Raw genomic sequence first — 18,901 nt, forward strand, 5'->3', positions numbered from 1 at the left:
AGGTGGGAGCCACAGGAGGGCTCTGAGCAGAGGAGATAAGTGATCTGTAGGACAGAGGCAAAAGCAGGGAGGACAGGCAGAACTTTTCCCAGTGTGGTTTTAGCTCTTTATAATGAGCTTGCATTCATTTTATAATTAGAAAACAAAAGATAATGCAATTAAAAAAAAAACAGAGAAGCAATGCAGATGCAGCAGCCACGGGAACATAGGGAAACTATCAAGGAGGTCAGGGAAATTGGCAAGAGATGATGGTGGGAGCAGCCGGAGGCCAAGAATGGCACATAGCATATGTTCCTGGAACAACAATTATTTTGTGTGTGTGTGTGTGTGTGTGTGTGTGTGTGTGTGTGTGTGAGCCCGTGAAATTTTATTTATGGACACTGATCAAAATTATTTTAAAATTAACTCTTTCTTTTCTTTCTTTCTTCCCTTTATTTTTCCCCCATATCAGGCACTGAACCCAGGGGTGCTTAACCACTGAGCTACATCCCCAGCCAGAAGGACACAATATGAGGAGGAAGAGGCTGAGTTTGGTTTTGGTGACTTGGAGGGATATGAAGATGTCACCTGTGCCCAGCTGCCCATCCCTCTTGGGGCTCAAGAAGTCTTCACAGAGGGACAATGACACCCCAAAAGAGAAGGAGGGATCCTCGAAGCACCTACTGTGTGCCAGGCTTTGAGGGAAGGGCTTTGCACACATTTCTTCTTCCAAACTTCATAGCCTCCCTGTGACGTGCATGTTTCTTTTTAAATTAAAACAGGGACCCTGCAGGCCTGAGAGGCTTAGTGACTTACCCATGATGCCAAAGCACAGCCAGGACCAAAACCATGAATATGAGGGCTTTTCCCACTTATTCTCCTATATATTTCACAGAAGCCCAGGGAGAAAGTGTCTTAAGTGACATAGTGCCCAGTTTTGCTCCTAACTTCCTGGGACCCAAAGAAAGAGTGTTCTCTTCATTTTCCAAATCCAGTGTCCAAAGGACACTCAAAGTATAACACAAGACCAGAAGTGGAAGCCTGGAGAGGGAACTTCAGACACGCTTCACTGCTTAGATTTGGAATAGGACTATGTAGAGATGGAGCAAGAGCCCAGCAATGGTTTAGGTGCCCTAGTGATATAGTGCCCAGTTTTTGTTCCTAACTTCCTGGGACCCAAAAAAAGAGTGTTCTTGTCGTTTTCCAAATCCACATAATTTTTTAAATTTGTTCTACTTAGTTGTACATGACAGCAGAATGCATTTCAATTCATCATACACAAATAGAGCATAACATTTCAATTCTCGGGTTGTACACAGCGTAGAGATGCACCACTCATGCAATCATACATGTACCCAGGGTAATGATGTCCATCTCATTCCACTATCTTTCCTACCCTCATAACCCTTCCCCACCCTTCCCTTTGCCCAATCCAAAGTTCCTCTATTCTTCCAATGCTCCCCCAATCATAGATCAGCACCCATTAATCAGAGAAAACATTCAGGCTTTAGTTTTTTGGGGTTTGGCTTACTTTGCTTAGCACAATATTCTCCAACTCCATTCATCACATAATTTTAAATAGTTGAGGTTTTCTTTTTCTTTTTTTTTTTTCTCTCATATATTTGAGTCTCCTCTACCCCAACCAGGTAAGTAGCTCCAGAACCAGTACCTGCCTCCAGACTCCCCCACCACCATCAAGAAATAGCCTAACTACACACAGAGGTGCCCTGACCACAAATTGCCAGTCACTCCAGGGCCATTCCCTACACCCTCAGACCCTGGACACTGGTCACGGTAAGTGACCCTGACTCCTCTAGCTCGGGTGAGGCATAGGCAAGCCCAGATGGACAAGAGGGTGACAACGGGCAGATGAACTTGGGTTGATGGGTAGATTCATTCAAGAAGATAAGGAAATCTTTCTGTTTTGTGGGGCCTGCCACAAGAGTTTGCAAACTGGTTGGTCCATGGGCCAAATGCAGCCTATCCTCATGTATCACTTAGCTCACACACAACCTTCATTTGTTATAATTTCAACTTAAAAAGAGAGAGATTTCATATAAACATCTGGATTCTGTAAGCTGTCCCCTTCAGACAGGCCTGCCCTGGTTCCTCAAGCCCCTCTCCTGCCCACCCTTCCTCTTAGGCTCTAGCCAGAGACCCTGCCAGGGACACAGCCACATGGCCAGGCAGGCTCAAGGCCTCAGGTGGGTCCCCTGAAAGCTAGGCTTGGGGTGTACTCACCAGCACTCAGAGTCGTGAATTCTAGGAAGCGGTACTCATAGGCCACATCCACCTTGGTTTCCACCTGAGGCCTCTTCAAAGTTGAATAAATATTCCCAGGCCGCTTCTCATCACGCTTCTCGAACTTGTTCAATCCGCAACCCATTTCAGCAGCTGCCAGGGGAAGGAAAACAAAGAGGGGGACAGGAGTGATAATTTTTCCAGAGATTTTGTTTATAAACACCACAATATTTTTTAAAAAACTAATTTTCCTGAAGAATGTGTCAAGGAACTCGGCCTGTAAGAAATCATGGGTATAATTTAATATGGGTGCTAAAGAGACGACTCTGCTCCATGTCCAGGTGCTGTGTCCTTCTGGAGAATTCCATTACCAGCCATCCTGTGATTTTAAAATGACACCAAAAGTATACCCGCTTATATCCTTTTCTTTCCCCATCTGAGGAAAATAATACCTCAGAGTGCTTCGCTTCCACGGCAATCTGTATACATGATTAAAAAATGGGATCTCAAAAGCAATACAGTGCATTATGGTGTCATCTCGTCTGTAGAAAAACAAGAGATGTGTCACCTTCCCTGTGGTTGCTAAGAGAGAATAATAAGTTGTTGTTACAGTTTCTAAACTCTGGAGTCCTCTCTACTCTCAACAGTAATTATTTAGACAGGAATGGATATTCATAAAACATCTCTCAAAGTAGAGGGCCATATTTTTATGGGCTTGTCTAAAAGTCCCCCTTTTCTTTTTTTCCTTTTTTTTTTTAGCCCAAACCACAGAAAATAATAGCAGATGTCCACACTCTGAGAGTCATTTCAGACCCAAATGAAAACTGACTGAACACTGATAGCAGGGCCAGAGAGATTGGAAGCAGAAATCCGTGCTTACTAGAGTGAAGATCTATAGCTTCTGTTTGAAAAGAAAATGGAGAAATGTTACAATAATGTGTACCCTAGGGTGGGCTAAGCTTCCATCCTTTCTAGGGATTAAAAACAGTGAACCTGCTCTGTTTATTTAGGCAGAATGACACTCACAAAATGACTCCATCCCCTCCCCAGACTTCAGGGGAAGATATTTCCTTTTGTGGCCTGAGCATGAGCCATATACTTCCCTCCCGTCTGGGATATGGGGGCTGCCACCAAAACACACTTCACAAAAATATTAACTGGCCAAGAATATCACCCACAGAAACATGGTGACTGTTTCCTCTTGTAGATAAGAATTTCCTTTCGCTCAATCCATTCACAAGGCACCCAGCTTCCTAAGGCAATTTAGCAAGTTCCAGAAAAACAAATGGAACCTCAAAAAAAGGAAGGAGGGTAGGGAGAATAGAAGGAGGTGGGTGGTGTAACCACCACTAGCCTATACTTTTCAGTAATTAAAAAAAATGTCTGAAAGAATGGATGAGAACAGGAAGCCTTACTTATGCCTTAATAAGGGAACATTAGTGTCCAAAGGGCCAGAGCAGACATGATTTATGTGCAGTCTGCATGAACTGATTACTTGTAAAATACTCTGTAGTTCTGCAGATATAATAGCTGATGTGTACAGAGGCCACATATTTAACTGCCAAAAAGCAGGCCGATCGGCATCCGCTGTAGCAAAGCATAGAGGAAATGGATGGAGAGGTTCCTAAGTGCCGGGGACAGGCAACACTGGTGAGATGGGCAAGAAGGGCACCATCACCACTGGAACAGGATTGCAAATAGCACAAAGGATTACCAAGTTGGTCACTGGGGTACATTTCCTGCATGCCTACAATGAGCAAAAACACCATCCAGATGGTATGATCTTTGCCCTCAGTCGGTTAGCCTGGTAAAGGACAAGGGACACTCAAAGTATAACACAAGACCAGAAGTAGAAGCTTGGAGAGGGTACTTCAGAGAGGCTTCACTGCATAAATTTGGAATAGGACTATGTAGAGATGGAGCAAAAGCCTAGCAATGGTTTAGGCATGGAATCAGGAAGCCCTGAGATGTGGAGGGGAAGAGAGAGGGTCAGAGAGCCAGGGCCACCAGCTCACTCACTTGATCATTTTTTTTTAGTTGTACATTGATCTTTTACTTTTTTTTTTTTTTAATTTATATGTGGTGCTGAGGATTGAACCCAGGGCCTCACACATGCCAGGCAAGTGCTCTACCACTGAGCCACATCTCCAGCCCCCAGTTGGTGTCTTTTGTGAAAAATCAGAAAAGGGTTCCCCTTCTCTGAGGAATGCAGTCCTGCCCCAGCTGTGGCTTAATGAGTGGATCAAGAGCTGCATTTAAAATAAGCTCCTACTTATCCCCTTTATGACCACACAGGGTAGAGCTGCTTCTGTTGGGGAAAAGTTAAGTAGATTATTTCAGAATTGATAGGTGATAGGGTTGTGGCTCAGTGGTAGGGAGCTTGCCTGGCACATGTAAGGAACTGGGTTCAATCCTCAACACCACATATAAATAAATAAATAAATAAAGGTATCTTGTCCATCTACAACTAAAAAATTTTAAAAAAGGAATATTTCAAACTTGAGCATGACAAGCTAGTCATATGCAAAAAGCATGGAGGTGGAGGCCAAGAGTTCTTAAATAGGACACAAAAGTTTTCTAACTACAAACAGTAAATCTTTATAGAATGGCATAGATGAAGACAAAATTTTTCTGTTCCTCAAAACACAACTTTTATTTTTAATATACATAATTTTTAGTTGTAGGGGGACACAATACCTTTATTTTATTTTTATGTGCTGCTGAGGCATTGAACCCAGTGCCTCACGCATGCTAGGCAAGAGCCCTCTACCACTGAGCCACAATCCCAGTCCCTCAAAACACATTTTGAAGACAGAAAAGGCAATCCAGATCCTAGAAGATGCTGCAGCACATTTATGAAATGATCTTCCAGTCAGCCAGCTCTCCAAGAAGGGGGAGAAACCCTGATTTGCAGAGTTTGCCCATTTCTGCAGTGTAAACACTCCCACTGTGCAGATTCCAAGTGACTGAGGTGACAACACTGAAGCTCTCATGAGCCAGTGTGAACTGGCTCCGCACACACTGCATTCACTCAACAGAGTAACTATATCCACAACCAATCAGAGGACTCCTACAAAGCAGTAAGAAACAGACTATCCCACAGCAAATTGGTAAGATGCCTGAAGGAACTTGTCACAGCGAGGATGTATAGTGCACACCACCAAGGGCAGAGGAAAAGTAGCTCAGCCTCACTGCTCATCAGGGAAATCAAAGGAGCAACCAAAACACACTCCCTATCAGAATAGCTAAAAATTTTGAAAGCTGCTAATACAAGTTGAGCATCCTTCATCCCAAAGTCCAAAATCTGAAATGCTCCGAAATTCAAAACTTTTTGAGAGATGATGCTCAAAAAGTTTGGATTTCAGAACATTTCGGAAATCAGATTTGAAGAAGAGGCAGAGGTGAGGTACTCCACTGCCAAAGTCTAAGCAAATATTCCAAAATCTGAAACACTCTGAAATCTGAAACTTTTCTGGTCCAGACCATTTTGAATAAATAAACCTGTAACAAGTGTTGGCAAGGATTCGAAGCAAACAGAATTCCCCTACACTGATAGCAGGAGTGTAGGTTTGTACAACCACTTTGGAAATACAGTGATATGTAGGGAAACTGAATATAAGCATATCTTGTGACCCAGCAGTTCCTTTCCTAGGTATATACCAATGACCATGTGTATATGAGGGCATCAAAGGACACATACAATACTCACAGTCTCTCCCCTCCTAATGGCCCTTCCCAGGGAATCGCCCAGATGCCTTTCAGGAGAAAAGATGAACAAATCGTGGCATATTCATATAGCAAAATATTATAAAGCAAGGAAACAGAAATTAAGAATACCCATGACAACATGGACAAACATAAAAATAGTAAAAGGAGAGGCGGGAAGCCAGTCACAGAAGAGTGCAGACTTCCTCTTTTCTGTACCCAGAGCTCCAAAGCAAGCAAAATGACATACAGGGTTAAGATCTGGAATACTGGACTATCCTGGGAACAGTGACTACCTGAGAGCACCAGGGCGCTTCTGGGGAACTGGTCATGCTCTTTTCTTGATTTGGGTGCAGGATACTCAGGGGTTCAGTCTGTGACAACTCACTGATCCTCTCAGTTCTTATGTACTTTCCCACACTCAAATTTCACCAAGCCGCACTAGGATTGGGGCTCAGCGGGAGAGTGCTCGCCTAGCATGTGTGAGGCCCTGGGTTCAATCTTCAACACCACATAAAAATAAAAATAATAAAACAAAGATATTGTGTCCAACTACAACTAAAAAAAATAAATATTTTTTTTTTAAATTTCACCAAGCTAGCTGGGGAATGTAGCTCCGCAGTAGAGAGCTTGCCTAGCACGTGTGAGGTTCTAGGTTCAATTCTTAGCACTGCAAAAAAATAATAATCATTTTTCCCTGGGTTCAATCCCCAGTACTGCAAAAAAAAAAAAAAACTCTTTTCATTGAAAAGTTCAAAAACAAATAAATATGTGGTCCTGCAGGTGTCCAGAAACATCTCCAAACAATAAAAGTAGATTGAAGGCAAAACACAGAACTGTCCACCCACGGGGAGTCGAGCTTTCTGAATTAAAAGGGAAGGCAAGTCATCTGAGGCCAGCTGCTCTGATGAAGTCACTGTGCATACACCACAGAGTTCTGAGGACAAGGACCATTTCCTGTATGAGGCTGGAAGCATGTTCTCCAACCTGGGACTTCAGGGTCACAAGACTGAGGATTACACAGGCGGGCAAGCAAGGGAAAGAGTCGACCTTGATCTGTCATATACTTGTGCAGACCGCCTAGCTCTGTAAGGCTAAGCAATTGGGGATCCCCAAGAAGAAACCTCTTCTTCAAACTCGCTCCCATTTTTGTTACCATTTTTTTACGATTTCCAAGGAAATCATAATTGCCCTTCAAAACCACCAATGTCTCCACAGAAAGGGCAACAAACTAGGCTCCTGATAGCCACTAACACTTCAGTATGATTTAATTTTGTCTATAGTTTTCTATTTAAATTTTTAAATTTTAACTTAATTTCTTCTATAAAGTAGAGACATTGGAATGGAGAGTGTTATTAGGATGTGTAAGAAAGACTCAGAAACGATAGAGGATAGCAGAAGGCCAGCAGGTTCCAAGAAGCATTAGAAAAACTTCCAATACATAACTTTGAGTTTAAGGTTTCAATCAGACTGTTTCAAACTTGAAGTCTCTGTCTAAGTTCACCCCAAAGGTCATGTGCTTGATATCAGAAGACTTAAAAGGGCTCTGGGCAAATCACCTATGTGATCAGAAATAGCAAAGATAAAACAGCACCAGCCAGACCTGAATCCTTGGGGTCTCAAACTACAGAGATCTGTTTCTTTGGAGTGTGTGCAACTCTGGTTAAGCAAATACTTTTAAAGCATGGTTCTCTCTGAGAAGGGAAACAAACAAAGCAATTGTTGGCCATCAGAACTTTAATGTGAATTTGTCCCTCTTAGTCATGAGTTGTGGGCTCTACCCTGCTAAGAACACCTGTGTTCCTTTTAGTTCCTCCCTGCATTCTCCCATTAACCCCTACACCTGTCAAAATAGGAAAGACTTTTGCCAACCCCCAAAATATCAGTTACAGTCCCTACTATGCACAAAACAAGTAAGAAAAACCCAGCTTACGAAAAGAAGGGAAAATACAATATAACCATGCTACGTTATAGTAGAGTTTTGTGAACTTTACTGTTTACTATGCCAGGTTCCCAAACCATCTCACATCAGAAGCTGGATGAGTATGGACCTTTGAAGGCCATAGAAGGGAGCAAAGGGAAGAGTCTATGTAGCAGTACTGTTGGATGCAGGCAGAAGACCCCTGGTGTGCCACTCAGGGAGATATGTCTCCCTCAGGATTCTGTCTCTATTAAGGTAGAAGGTAAATGATAAGTGAGATGGCTTTTAAATATGGCTCCCAAGTCACTGACACTCCCCTATATTGAGAGGTGGGGTCTGGGCTTTGAGACTGCTTAACCAATAGAATATGACAAAATGGCAGTGCTAGTGTCTGGACCAAAGCTTTAACAGATGAAGAGCATCTACTTTCTAACTCTTGGGTATCTGCTCTTGGAATCCAGCCACCATGCCATAAGGAAGCTCAAGCAACTCCAAAGAGAGGTCCACAAGTAGGGGAGCCCACAGCCAGCACCGACTTGCCATGGAAGTAGGTCCTCTGCTTCAGGCAAGCCACCAACACCATGTGGAGCAGAGATAAGCTGTTTCCACCAAGCCCTGCCCCAACTGCAGACTCCTGAGCAGAGTGAACCATTGCTGTTTTAAGCCTCTACATTTTGGAGTGGTTCATTTATACAATAGGTAACTTATGTACCAAGTTTGCTCAAAATGACCACATCCTGTTGCCTCTCAGTTGAGCACCTGTTGAAGCTGGCTTGCATTCAGGGATCCTGATTTTGCCATTCACCCTTGGAAGGACATTTTGGTTCCAACTTGAAGTGATTATAAACATTCATGTAAAGATTTTGTGTGTGTGTGTGTGTGTGGCTGTTTTCCTTTGTTTAAAGCAAATGCCTATGAGTGGGGCTATAGGGTGCCATGGTAGGTGGAGGGGCCCTGTATATAAGCAATGCTTCTCTTTGCATGGGCAGGATGGCCAGGTGCTGCTGTCACTAGCAATGTGGTGGAAAGCATTACACCAGAGAGACCAATGAACTGGCCCTCCACCACCTGCCCACACTGAGGCATTTGTAGCACCCAGCAGACTCCTGAGCAACTGTGCTGTTCACTGGCTATTTCTCCTTTGGCTTTTGCTTGTTTATAAAGGACATGTGCTAAAAAAAAAAAAATCACCTGTATCTGGTGAGAGTCCCCAGTATTTTACCTAACTCCTGTATATCTACCCCTCAAAATTCCTATGGCCACCTCACCTTGACACCTCAAGTCAATCAGGCTACTTGTTTTGTATGTGAGCTGACTGTTGGATCAGCTTTCATGCACAGCTGTAGAGAAGTTCGGTTTTCTTTTTATGTATTCCTCTTCTCAACAGATGTCCCTGAAACTATGTCTGTTGGACCACAGAACCAAAAAGAACCTTCTAAGAAATCTTCAAGTAAAAAAAGAAAGAAAGAAAAAGAGGAGGTCTTTCCCCATTCCTATGGGAAAACTGGGAAGAGAGTCAAAATATACATCTTCTCTGGCAGAAATTGGCTAAGGTAATTAGGAACTGGATGCTTTCTAGGGAAGAAGAAAGGGTAATCAGAAGAAGGTTCTGAGACTCCACTGCAAGGAGAGGATGTCAGACATTGCAAAGACCAGGAGGCAAACATCCCCCAAATGGTGACATCCTGGAAAATAAATTCTTTGTGAATCAAATCTGAAATCTACAGTGGGCCAGCTTCACAAAGGCGCTGTCAGCTCCATAGGGAAGGAACTCACATTCCAAATTTATTCATGCAGCCACTGAATTAGCACACATTTAAGGTCTACTCTGAGTCAGGCACTAGATCAGCAAACTCAAAAACTGGGAAGGCTAGGCCTTGTACTCAAGGATGTCCCAGATGAAAGGAGGACAAAGACAAGGAACAGACACACAGGGTACAGAAGTCTGGACAGAGTCCCAGGCATTTGGACAGGCATTTGGAGAAAACCACTGTTACATGAAACAGAGCAGGTCACCATAGACTTGACTTCAGATGACACTGAACAGCAATGGGGCACAATGTCCCTTGTCATTTTAAGTGTTGAAATTATTATTTTAAAAGCATTTCTAATTTGTTTATGAATTGCTTCCCAAGATACTCATAAGACACTGGAAAGTCACTTCAAAAGGATCACCTTCTTGAAAGGTGATTCAGTCAAGTTTATAAAAGCCTCAGTTTAAAAGTTCATTTTTCCTATCAATTAAGCATGCACACATTTAAATAATGGGGGCAATAAATGTAGTTATATTTTCAAATACAAATTAGTTTCATTAAGAGTGAGCCCTCATTTACCACACTTGCCAGTAATCTGAAGCAGCCTGTAAAGCTAATTTTAACAAATGCCAACAGCTCATGACAAGCAACCAGAGATGGAGCAATTATATGCAATGATGCTGGATCAGCTGGCAAACTCGTTTTTTTTTTTTTTCATTTCTACACTCAAATTCCATATTTGAAGACTCAAATGTGTTTATTACATCATTCAGTCACTCAAAGTAAGAGCTGATGATCCTAATTAAGAAGTCTTAACATCTCAATCCAGAAATATAAATGAAAACTTGAAAATTCAGTCAACTATTCAGTTGGTGTCAAATTTTGATATCCTGCAAACAAGTCTAAGAAACCCAAGGATAACTAAAAATTTACCCGTTGAAAGCATTCATGATCCAACGCCAAGTGTAAGGAACGATCTATATTAAATGGTATTATAATATGACCAGCTTTTCAAAGTGTCTATGGATGTAGTTGTATAAAAGAGCCCCCCCCCTTTTTTTTAACTAGTAGGATACAGACCATATGTTAACAGAACTTTCCCCTGGGTCATGTGATCATGCATGACTGCTAAGAGCCAAGTATATGATGCATGGCATTTTTGGTCTAAAGGTGACGCCAGCTAGCCATTGAGATGATATGATTATGTTAAGATTTGCATTCATATGGATATTGGACTCCTGCTGTTCACCTAGGCCGGCTACAGGACTCCTGGAGAGTTCCCATTGGTTGGGGAAGTACAGTAGGAGGGAGTTCCGGGGGAGGAGCTCTCTCTGCGTCTGGGAGGAGGCCGCGTGGGTGGAAAAAATCTTCCCGGGCGGTACCGGACATTGGTGGCAGTTTCAAAAAATAAACTTTGTTCCTGCTTGAGTGGCTCGTGATTTTGTGCCCAGCCAGACTGCGGCACATGACATTTTTCAAGTTCTCTACCTTGAGCATGCATGGCTTTCACAGTTGAAAACAATGGCCTTGGTGAGCCTTTTGGTATTCACAACCAGTGTGGTCCCCTCCCACACTTAGTAGGGCCAACCTACTCAGTAGCCAGTAGCATACTAGGGAAATGACCCAGTATGGTTTCCTAGGATGTTGTGGAAATGATGAAGTGTGATTTCCAAAGTTAGGTTCTACCTATCTCTCTCCTGGATCATTTGCCCTGGGGGTAACCAAGTGCCATATTGAGAGGTCAGTATGTCCATCAGTCCTAGGGAGAGTCCTCAAGGCAAGGAACAGAGAGGCCTCCTGCAAAGCCAGCATTAACTTGACCCCACCTAGGTGCAAGAGGACCTACTGCCCAGCTGACATCACACACACACACACACACACACACACACACACACACACACACACCAAACTAGGGCTGGAACCCAGAGCTTCACACATATCAGGCAAATTGCTCTACCACCCCTCCACACACCCAGCTCACCAGCCCACATCTTGAGTGCAACCACAGCAGAGACCCAGTGGGATGATGAATGTTTGTTGTTTTAAGCCTCAGAGTTTGGGGGTAATCTGTTACATACTGATAGATGATATACAGACAGTTTATGTTAAAAGTCTTGCTCCTATAGGAGAGCTGCACTGGGGCTGTGGAGAGCAGACTTGTCAGCTGCCAAGTTTGGGAGTAATTTGTTACATAACAAAGACAACTAATACAAGTGGTGTTTACATTATAAAAAGAAAACACTTGCTTTCCACCCCCATCCCTACCCTACAACCTAACAACATCTCTGTGGGGGATCCTGAGTATATTTCTGCTCTGCTGCTGTCTCAGATCACAAAACAGCTCCCTCTCAGAACCTGCTACTCCACCTGTAGTCCCTAGGACCAGCACCATCAGCATTAGAAATGTAGGTTGGGTTTGCAGGCCCCACCCAGACCGGTTGAATCCAAATCTACATTCTAACAATGAGTGGTTAAAGTCTGGCTCATAATAAAGTTTGAGACACCCTGGGCTGCAGCTGTAGTTCTCAATCACAGGAGAACTATTAAAGGTATTGATGCCCAGGCCTTAGGGGTGGGGCCAGAGCACCAGGACTTATAAACCTCCAGGTGACAACATGCAGCCAGGGTTGAGAATCAACTCTCTAGGAGCCAACCTAGTCTTATCCCACTCCCAATTCCGTCCTGACAGCCAGGGCTCAGTGGGTCCCAGGATCTTTCATGAGCCCCACATTCAGGGATAAGAGCTATAGAGCAGAGGTCAGTCCCTTGGGTCACTACCCCCAATCTCCTGAATCTCTTTTTACCTTAAATGCCCCTTTCTGGGGTTCCTCTGCCATCCTCCCAAACATAGGCACACCCCTGAATTTCCATCCTCAAACCTCCTCCTGGCTCACTTTCCTAAAATTATTTTAATTATAAGTCACTTCAAACATATGGAAAGTACAGAAAATGTGCCCACCACCTGGATTGAACACATGCTTACACTTTACCTTATTTGCTTCACATCTTTTATTTTTTGCAGAAATAAGACTTTTTGGACACAGCCCTATGCCCTTTATCTGTAATCCTGCATTTACTCTTTTACTATCTACATACGACACCTAAAACAACAGAGGACAGATTCTAAGACCTTCAGTCTCAGGGCATGGTGACCTTTGTATTTCAGTACCTTTTTCACGGTACTCCAGGCTACAAAAGTACCTAAAAGTCCCTCTGGTTGAAGAATGAAGTCTAAACAACTTAGTATTTGTTTATAGCCTGATAACCTAGTGGGATCTTGGAAAGAAAAAACAGTATGCTTAATTGAAAGAAAATATTTTCTTTCCTTCTTAAATAACCATGAACACTTACTAATTAGAAGGTGGATTCTGCACAGCTTCTCAAACCTTAAAGTCACACTGGACATTAGCACCCTTGTTTCCTGTTCCACAGTGATTTTCTTAGTGACCACCCAAAACCCCACTTCACAAAGATATAATGTCATCAAGAGGAACGTGGTGCTCTCTAATTTTGTGAACCACCTCACGTTCATGGTGCCATCTTAACAGATATTGCTGGGTTTCCCTTAAAGTTGGAAACTATCCTATGGCCATGCTGTGAGCTTTCTGCAGTGTCCTGGCTTGCAAAATTTGGGTGCCACCAATGTACAGCATTGTTGTATGCTCTAAAGAGATTACATACATGCTATGGTCTCCCCCTTAGCAATCACATCCCCTCTCCTTCCCTAACTGAAAACTGTTCTAAGCAAAACCCCTCCATCTCCCTCCTCAGACTGTTATCCTCTCCAGCTCCAGACAGACATCCCAAAGACCATATACTTCCAGAATATGCCCTGAAGAGAACTTGACACCTTGCCCAACAAGCCTCCTCTTCCTCCTCTTTCCATGGGCAGCACCACTGCCCTGGTAACATCCAAGCTCAAAACCCCAGGTATCAGTCTGCTCCAGCCACCATCCTCACTCCACAACTGGCCTGAGGACCTGGGCCAGAGGATGCTTTGATTCCTCTTCTCTGTTTTCTGAGCCAACCTGACATTTCAGGATCATCCCAAACTTCCCTCGGCTCTGGATTCTCCTCACTCATCTAATTCCGATACCAGCTTTTCCCAGATGAACTATTACGTACCACATAAGTGGCTTCTCAGAGAGTGTCATCACATCTGCTGTTCAGCCTGGAGGCCTTGATACCAGTCTCACTCCAACCTCCCTCCTGTCCAGTCCTGTCTCTCATTGCTAACCCTAGAGTCAAGTCAGACTAACCTGCTGCTAACTCTTATACGCACCCAGAATCCTTCAAACACCATGTCTCTACCTCCATTGGAACCTTCACCTGACATTCCCTTCCCTTCCTCCGGATCCTCTGGATTAGTCAAGTTTCCCAGAGAGACAGAACCAACAGGATGTATATGCATGTGTCGTGTGTATGTGTGTGTGTGTGTGTGTGTGTGTATAGATAGATAGATAGGTAGATGGACAGATAGTGACAGAAAGAAACAAACATCTTTATTTTAAGAATTTGGTTTATGTGATTGTAGGAGTTGGAGAATCCAAAATTTCAGATAAGGCCAGAGGCCAGAGACCCAGGGGAGAGTTGATATTGCAGTCTTGAGTCCAAAGGCTGTATGGAGTCAGAATTTCCTCTTCCTTGGGGTCCTCAGTCTTTTAAGGACTTCAACTGATTGGATGAGGCCCACACACATACAGAGGGTCATCTGCTTTTATTCAAAGTCTGTTGATTTAAATGTTAATCACATTTAAAAAGCAACAGGTAACCTGGTGTTTGATCACAACCTAGCCAAACTGATAGAAAATTAACCATTATGGGCTGGGGTTGTGGCTCAGTGGTAGAGCACTTGCCTGGCTCATGGGAGGCCCAGGGTTCTATCCTCAGCACTACATAAAAATAAATAAATAAAATAAACGTAATGTATCCAACTGCAACTTAAATAAATAAATACTTAAAAAGGAAAGAAAGAAAATTAACTGACAGGCGTTAGTCAGGAGATCTGGCTGATTGACAGGCGTTTCCGCCGTTACACCCTGCTTCAAGGCTAAGTTCTGGCAGGACTGCCTAAGTCAATCATTCATTCAACGAATATGTATTGAGCATTCCGTGTATTTGCAAGGCCCTGTTCTAAATGCTGGCCATACCAAAGTTAAACAAAAGAGACAAAAAATAAATAAATAAATAACTTTACCTTCATGGGCCTGACCTTCAGGACCAGAAAAATAAACAATAGACAAATAAATAAAAATAATAAATGAAATTCAATTTTTAAGTTATGTCAAATAGAAAAATAAAGCAGAGAGAAGGGAGAGTAAGAGATAGCAATCCCAAGAGAAGTTTGTAAAATTTTTAAAAAATAGGAGGATCAGAGGATGCCTCACCCAGGTGAAATTTAAGTAAAACCACGAAGACAGCAGAGCAAGCCCCAGGATAAGGTGTGGAGGTCTCGCAAGGTACTATAAACGTAAACAAGCAGGGGTTCGAGGGTTGTAGGAGTTCAGCCTGCTGAAGGTTGGCCAGTCCACCAACAGGAAAGCAGTCGCTGCTGGGGAGGCCAATCCTGCAACCTCGCTAATGGTGACCGCTGGAAACATTCTGGCTTTACATGGACTGAGCTGGGAGTCTGCAGGGCTTGGAGCAGGGAAGACCAATGGGGAAGACACCTGGCCATGACCGACCAAGGCAGTGGGGAACCAGAGCCAGTGAGTAGAAGTGGGAGCAGCAAAGAAATTCTAGGTCTCTTCTGGAAGTAAGAAAATGGGTTTATTAAGCCAGGCACAGTGGCGCACACCTGTAATCCCAGGGGCTCCAGAGGCTGAGGCAGGAGGATCCTGAGTTCAAAGCCAGCCTCAGCAAAAGCAAGGCACTAAGCAACTCAGTGAGACCCTGTCTCCAAATAAAATACAAAATAGGGCTGGGGATGTGGCTCAGTGGCTGAGTGCTCATGAGTTCAATCCCAGGTACCCGACTCCAAAAATGGATTTATTGATGGATTGGAAATATGGAAGGAGAAACAGAGGGCATCTGAGATACCTCCAGGGCAGGTTGCCTGAGCAAGCAGAAGCTGGAATGGCCATCTTCTGAGGAAGCCAGGAGCTGATTTTAGCCACATTCATTGCATCTCAGTAGAAGGGCTTAGTGGGCAGCTGGATATACCAGCTTGGAGCTTTTGGCAATGCCACATCTCTCCACCCGAAAGCAGACCCTCTTCATCCCCTATCACAGCCATCCCAAAGCCCTCTCATGGACACACAATAAAGGCCAACTCAGTCAACACCCTTAGGGAGTAGGCAAAACACTTACATACATACTAAAGAATGAAGAGCAGCCTTTGAATCTCCTCCTGCCCCACCGCCCTTGGCCACCAGTGCTGCTCAAGTTACCTTTTTTTTTTTTTTTTTTTTTGGTGGGGGCGGCGAAGGGAGGTAACCAGGAATTAAACTCAGGGGCCCTCGACAACTGAGCCACTTCCCCAGCCCTATTTTGTATTTTATTTAGAGACAGGTTCTCATTGAGTTGTTAGTGCCTTGCCGTTGCTGAGACTGGCTTTGAACTTCACATCCTCCTGTCTCAGCCTCCCAAACTGCTGGGATTACAGGCATGAGCCACCACACCTGGCTTCAAGTTCCCTTTCTTAACAGTCCAGCACAAGGTACACAGGCTCTGGAACCATTCTGCCTGGGCTCAAAACCTTGTGAGTATACTTCCTGGCTAAGTGACCTCGAAGAAGCCTTTTAACCTTGTTTTTATATATATATATATATATATATATATATATACACACACACACACACACACACACACTTAATTTTAGTTATAGGTGGACACAATACTTTTATTTTATTTTTAAGTGGTGCTGAGGATGGAATCCAGTGCCTCACGCATGCTAGGTGAGTGTTCTACCTCTGAGCCACAACCCCTGCCCTTAACATTGGTTTTTTCATCTGTAAAATGGATATGACTATAGCGTAAGGATTAGATGAGGTAGAATGAATTAATATTTGACAGAGCTTAAGAAATCTCTGATAGACCCAACCCGATCTTTTCTTAAAATTGGGCATCTCCCCACAAAACCATGAAAAGATAATTTCGGCTTTACTATAAATTACTGCAAATTCTGAACCTGCTTGGAATGCCTGCCCGTGCCTTGAACTCACCCATGCCTGGCTCTCTGACCAGATAGCAGCCCTCTCTGAAACTTTAGTGATGCCTCACAAATCTTGGCCTTCCCTGGCCAGACAACGACCCTCTCTGAGGCTCTAATGGTCCTCATAAATTCTGATGTTGGGGCCAGCAAAAAATGTAAACTACCATTAGTGTGATGCTTGTCAGAGTTTTGTTATCTGTAACCCCCCTTTGTGTAACTTTCTGGGCTATAAAGCTGGGCTTCAGGAAAGCTGGGGTGCTGTCTTGTTCCCGCCATTTTGGGAGGGAGAGGCAGCCCGGCCGGTCGAAATAATAAGCTTGCTTTAATTTGATTTTAATTGGAGTCAGTGGTCTTTTCTTGTGTCCTGGTCTAACAGTCTCAGGCTCACAGAATTAGTAGTATAAATGTTAACCACTTTAGCACTATATGAGCATTACTTGTTGTCCATCTAAAGAGTCCTTTTAACCTATTCAGGCCTGTATCCATCATAATTGCACGAAAAGGGTGATTATAAGGTATCACAAGACACTTCAAAATCCCCCAAACCTCTCCAAACAACAAAATTAAAAAGTATTTAAATGAACAGTCTGATATCTTTGTATTTTGTAGCTCTGAAATTTGGTCATACACGATGCGATCGAGTTCCATTAATAAGAATCCATGACTAACCCAATCTCTTCTTATCTAACTTTATGCATAAGATCTGTTACAACAGTGTCCCAAAGTCTGAGGAATCACAGAGCTACTCCTTAACACTTGAAGAGTCCTCAGGACAAGGGTGAAATCAAAATAGGGAGTTTCAACATACACACATGCACACATCCCCCCCCACACATACACACACCCACACACACACACATACACACACACATCCCAGGAGCTAGTGATCATCTGTAAAATATTAATTCTGACCCTCAAGGAGGTCTGCCTATCGAAGCTATTTGCTTCTGATGGGACAAACTCAGGGCCAAAAGCCAAAGCAAGTTGTCACTGAAAGACAGCTGGCTTCCTAGTCAAAAAATATGGAAACTTCTGGTCCAGGATCATAAAACAGCCTGAGTTGGTTAGTATCACTCACACAAAGTGACCAAACATAGCTTGTGTCGATCTTTCACCTCTGACTGGTCTTGCTGCCTGTTGACACCCCATCTTTTGAACCAGATTCTAGAGTAGTGAAACCCACAGAAGAGGAGGAAGCCACAGTATAACTGGGACATTGAGGTTGCCAACCCTCTCCATCGCCCCCTGCACCCCAAAGGAAGGTCAGACTCAGGAAAACCCCAAATGAGCCTTTAAGTACCCCAAATGGAGTCTCTTCCCATCTCCATCTTGGCAGGTAGCCATCACCATAGAATGCGACCTGATTTCCTAGCTCTTTGGTTCTGGCCTGCTGAGAGTGATTTTTCTTCCTGAATTCAGCCCAGGTAGGGAGCAAGTCACACAAATGCATATTTAAAAGCTAAACTGAATCCTTATTTGGAGAGCAAGGAATTAGCAGGGCTCAAGCAGTGGCTATCATTCGCCCGCTGTACTGATCTTTTATGAGAACACATCCTGATAAAATATGCAATGATTATAACGAAAGCCCCTTTGGGGGGCCCAGGAGAACAGGGAAATTCAAACTTATGTCAAAAACTGAATGTGCATGGGAAGAAAGATTATAACACACACACACACACACACACACACACAACCTTTAAAAGGTAAACATAAAAGAAACATCAGCTAAATTTCTCTCTTTGTCAGTGAAAAACAGCCTAAACCTCAGCCATAGCTATTGCCAATCTTTTTTTTCTCCATCTTTTATTGGCGCATTATAGTTGTACATAATGGTGGGATTTGTTGTTACGTATTTGTACATGCACACAATATAGCACTATAATTTGGCCAGTATAATTCCTCAGTATTTTTCTTTTCCCTCCCCTCCTTCCTCCCCCTGGTTCCTTTGCTCTACTGATCTCCGTTTGATTTTCATGAGACTACCCCCCAACACACACCTTTCTTTTCCTCTTTCCTCTCTAGCTTCCACATATGAAAGAAAACATACGACACTTGACCTTCTGAGTTTGGCTTATTTCACTTAACAGAATGGTCTCAAGTTCTATCTATTTTCCTGCAAATCTCATAATCTCGTTTTTCTTTGTGGCT

The 18,901-nt window shown here is 43.4% G+C and overlaps 1 protein-coding gene across 1 annotated transcript in view; it reads right to left on the minus strand.

Moving 5' to 3' along the window:
- Nucleotides 1-18,901, minus strand: part of Rftn1 (raftlin, lipid raft linker 1) — a 195,995-nt gene that overhangs the window by 171,998 nt on the left and 5,096 nt on the right. The window contains exon 2 of the mRNA XM_027923158.2: nt 2,221-2,373. Coding sequence (XP_027778959.2) covers nt 2,221-2,365 — 145 coding nt within the window. The 5' untranslated portion in view covers nt 2,366-2,373. The remainder of the gene's footprint in view (nt 1-2,220; nt 2,374-18,901) is intronic.

This window comes from Marmota flaviventris, chromosome 1 (assembly GCF_047511675.1).
Source record: "Marmota flaviventris isolate mMarFla1 chromosome 1, mMarFla1.hap1, whole genome shotgun sequence".
NCBI classification, from domain to species: Eukaryota; Metazoa; Chordata; class Mammalia; order Rodentia; family Sciuridae; genus Marmota; species Marmota flaviventris.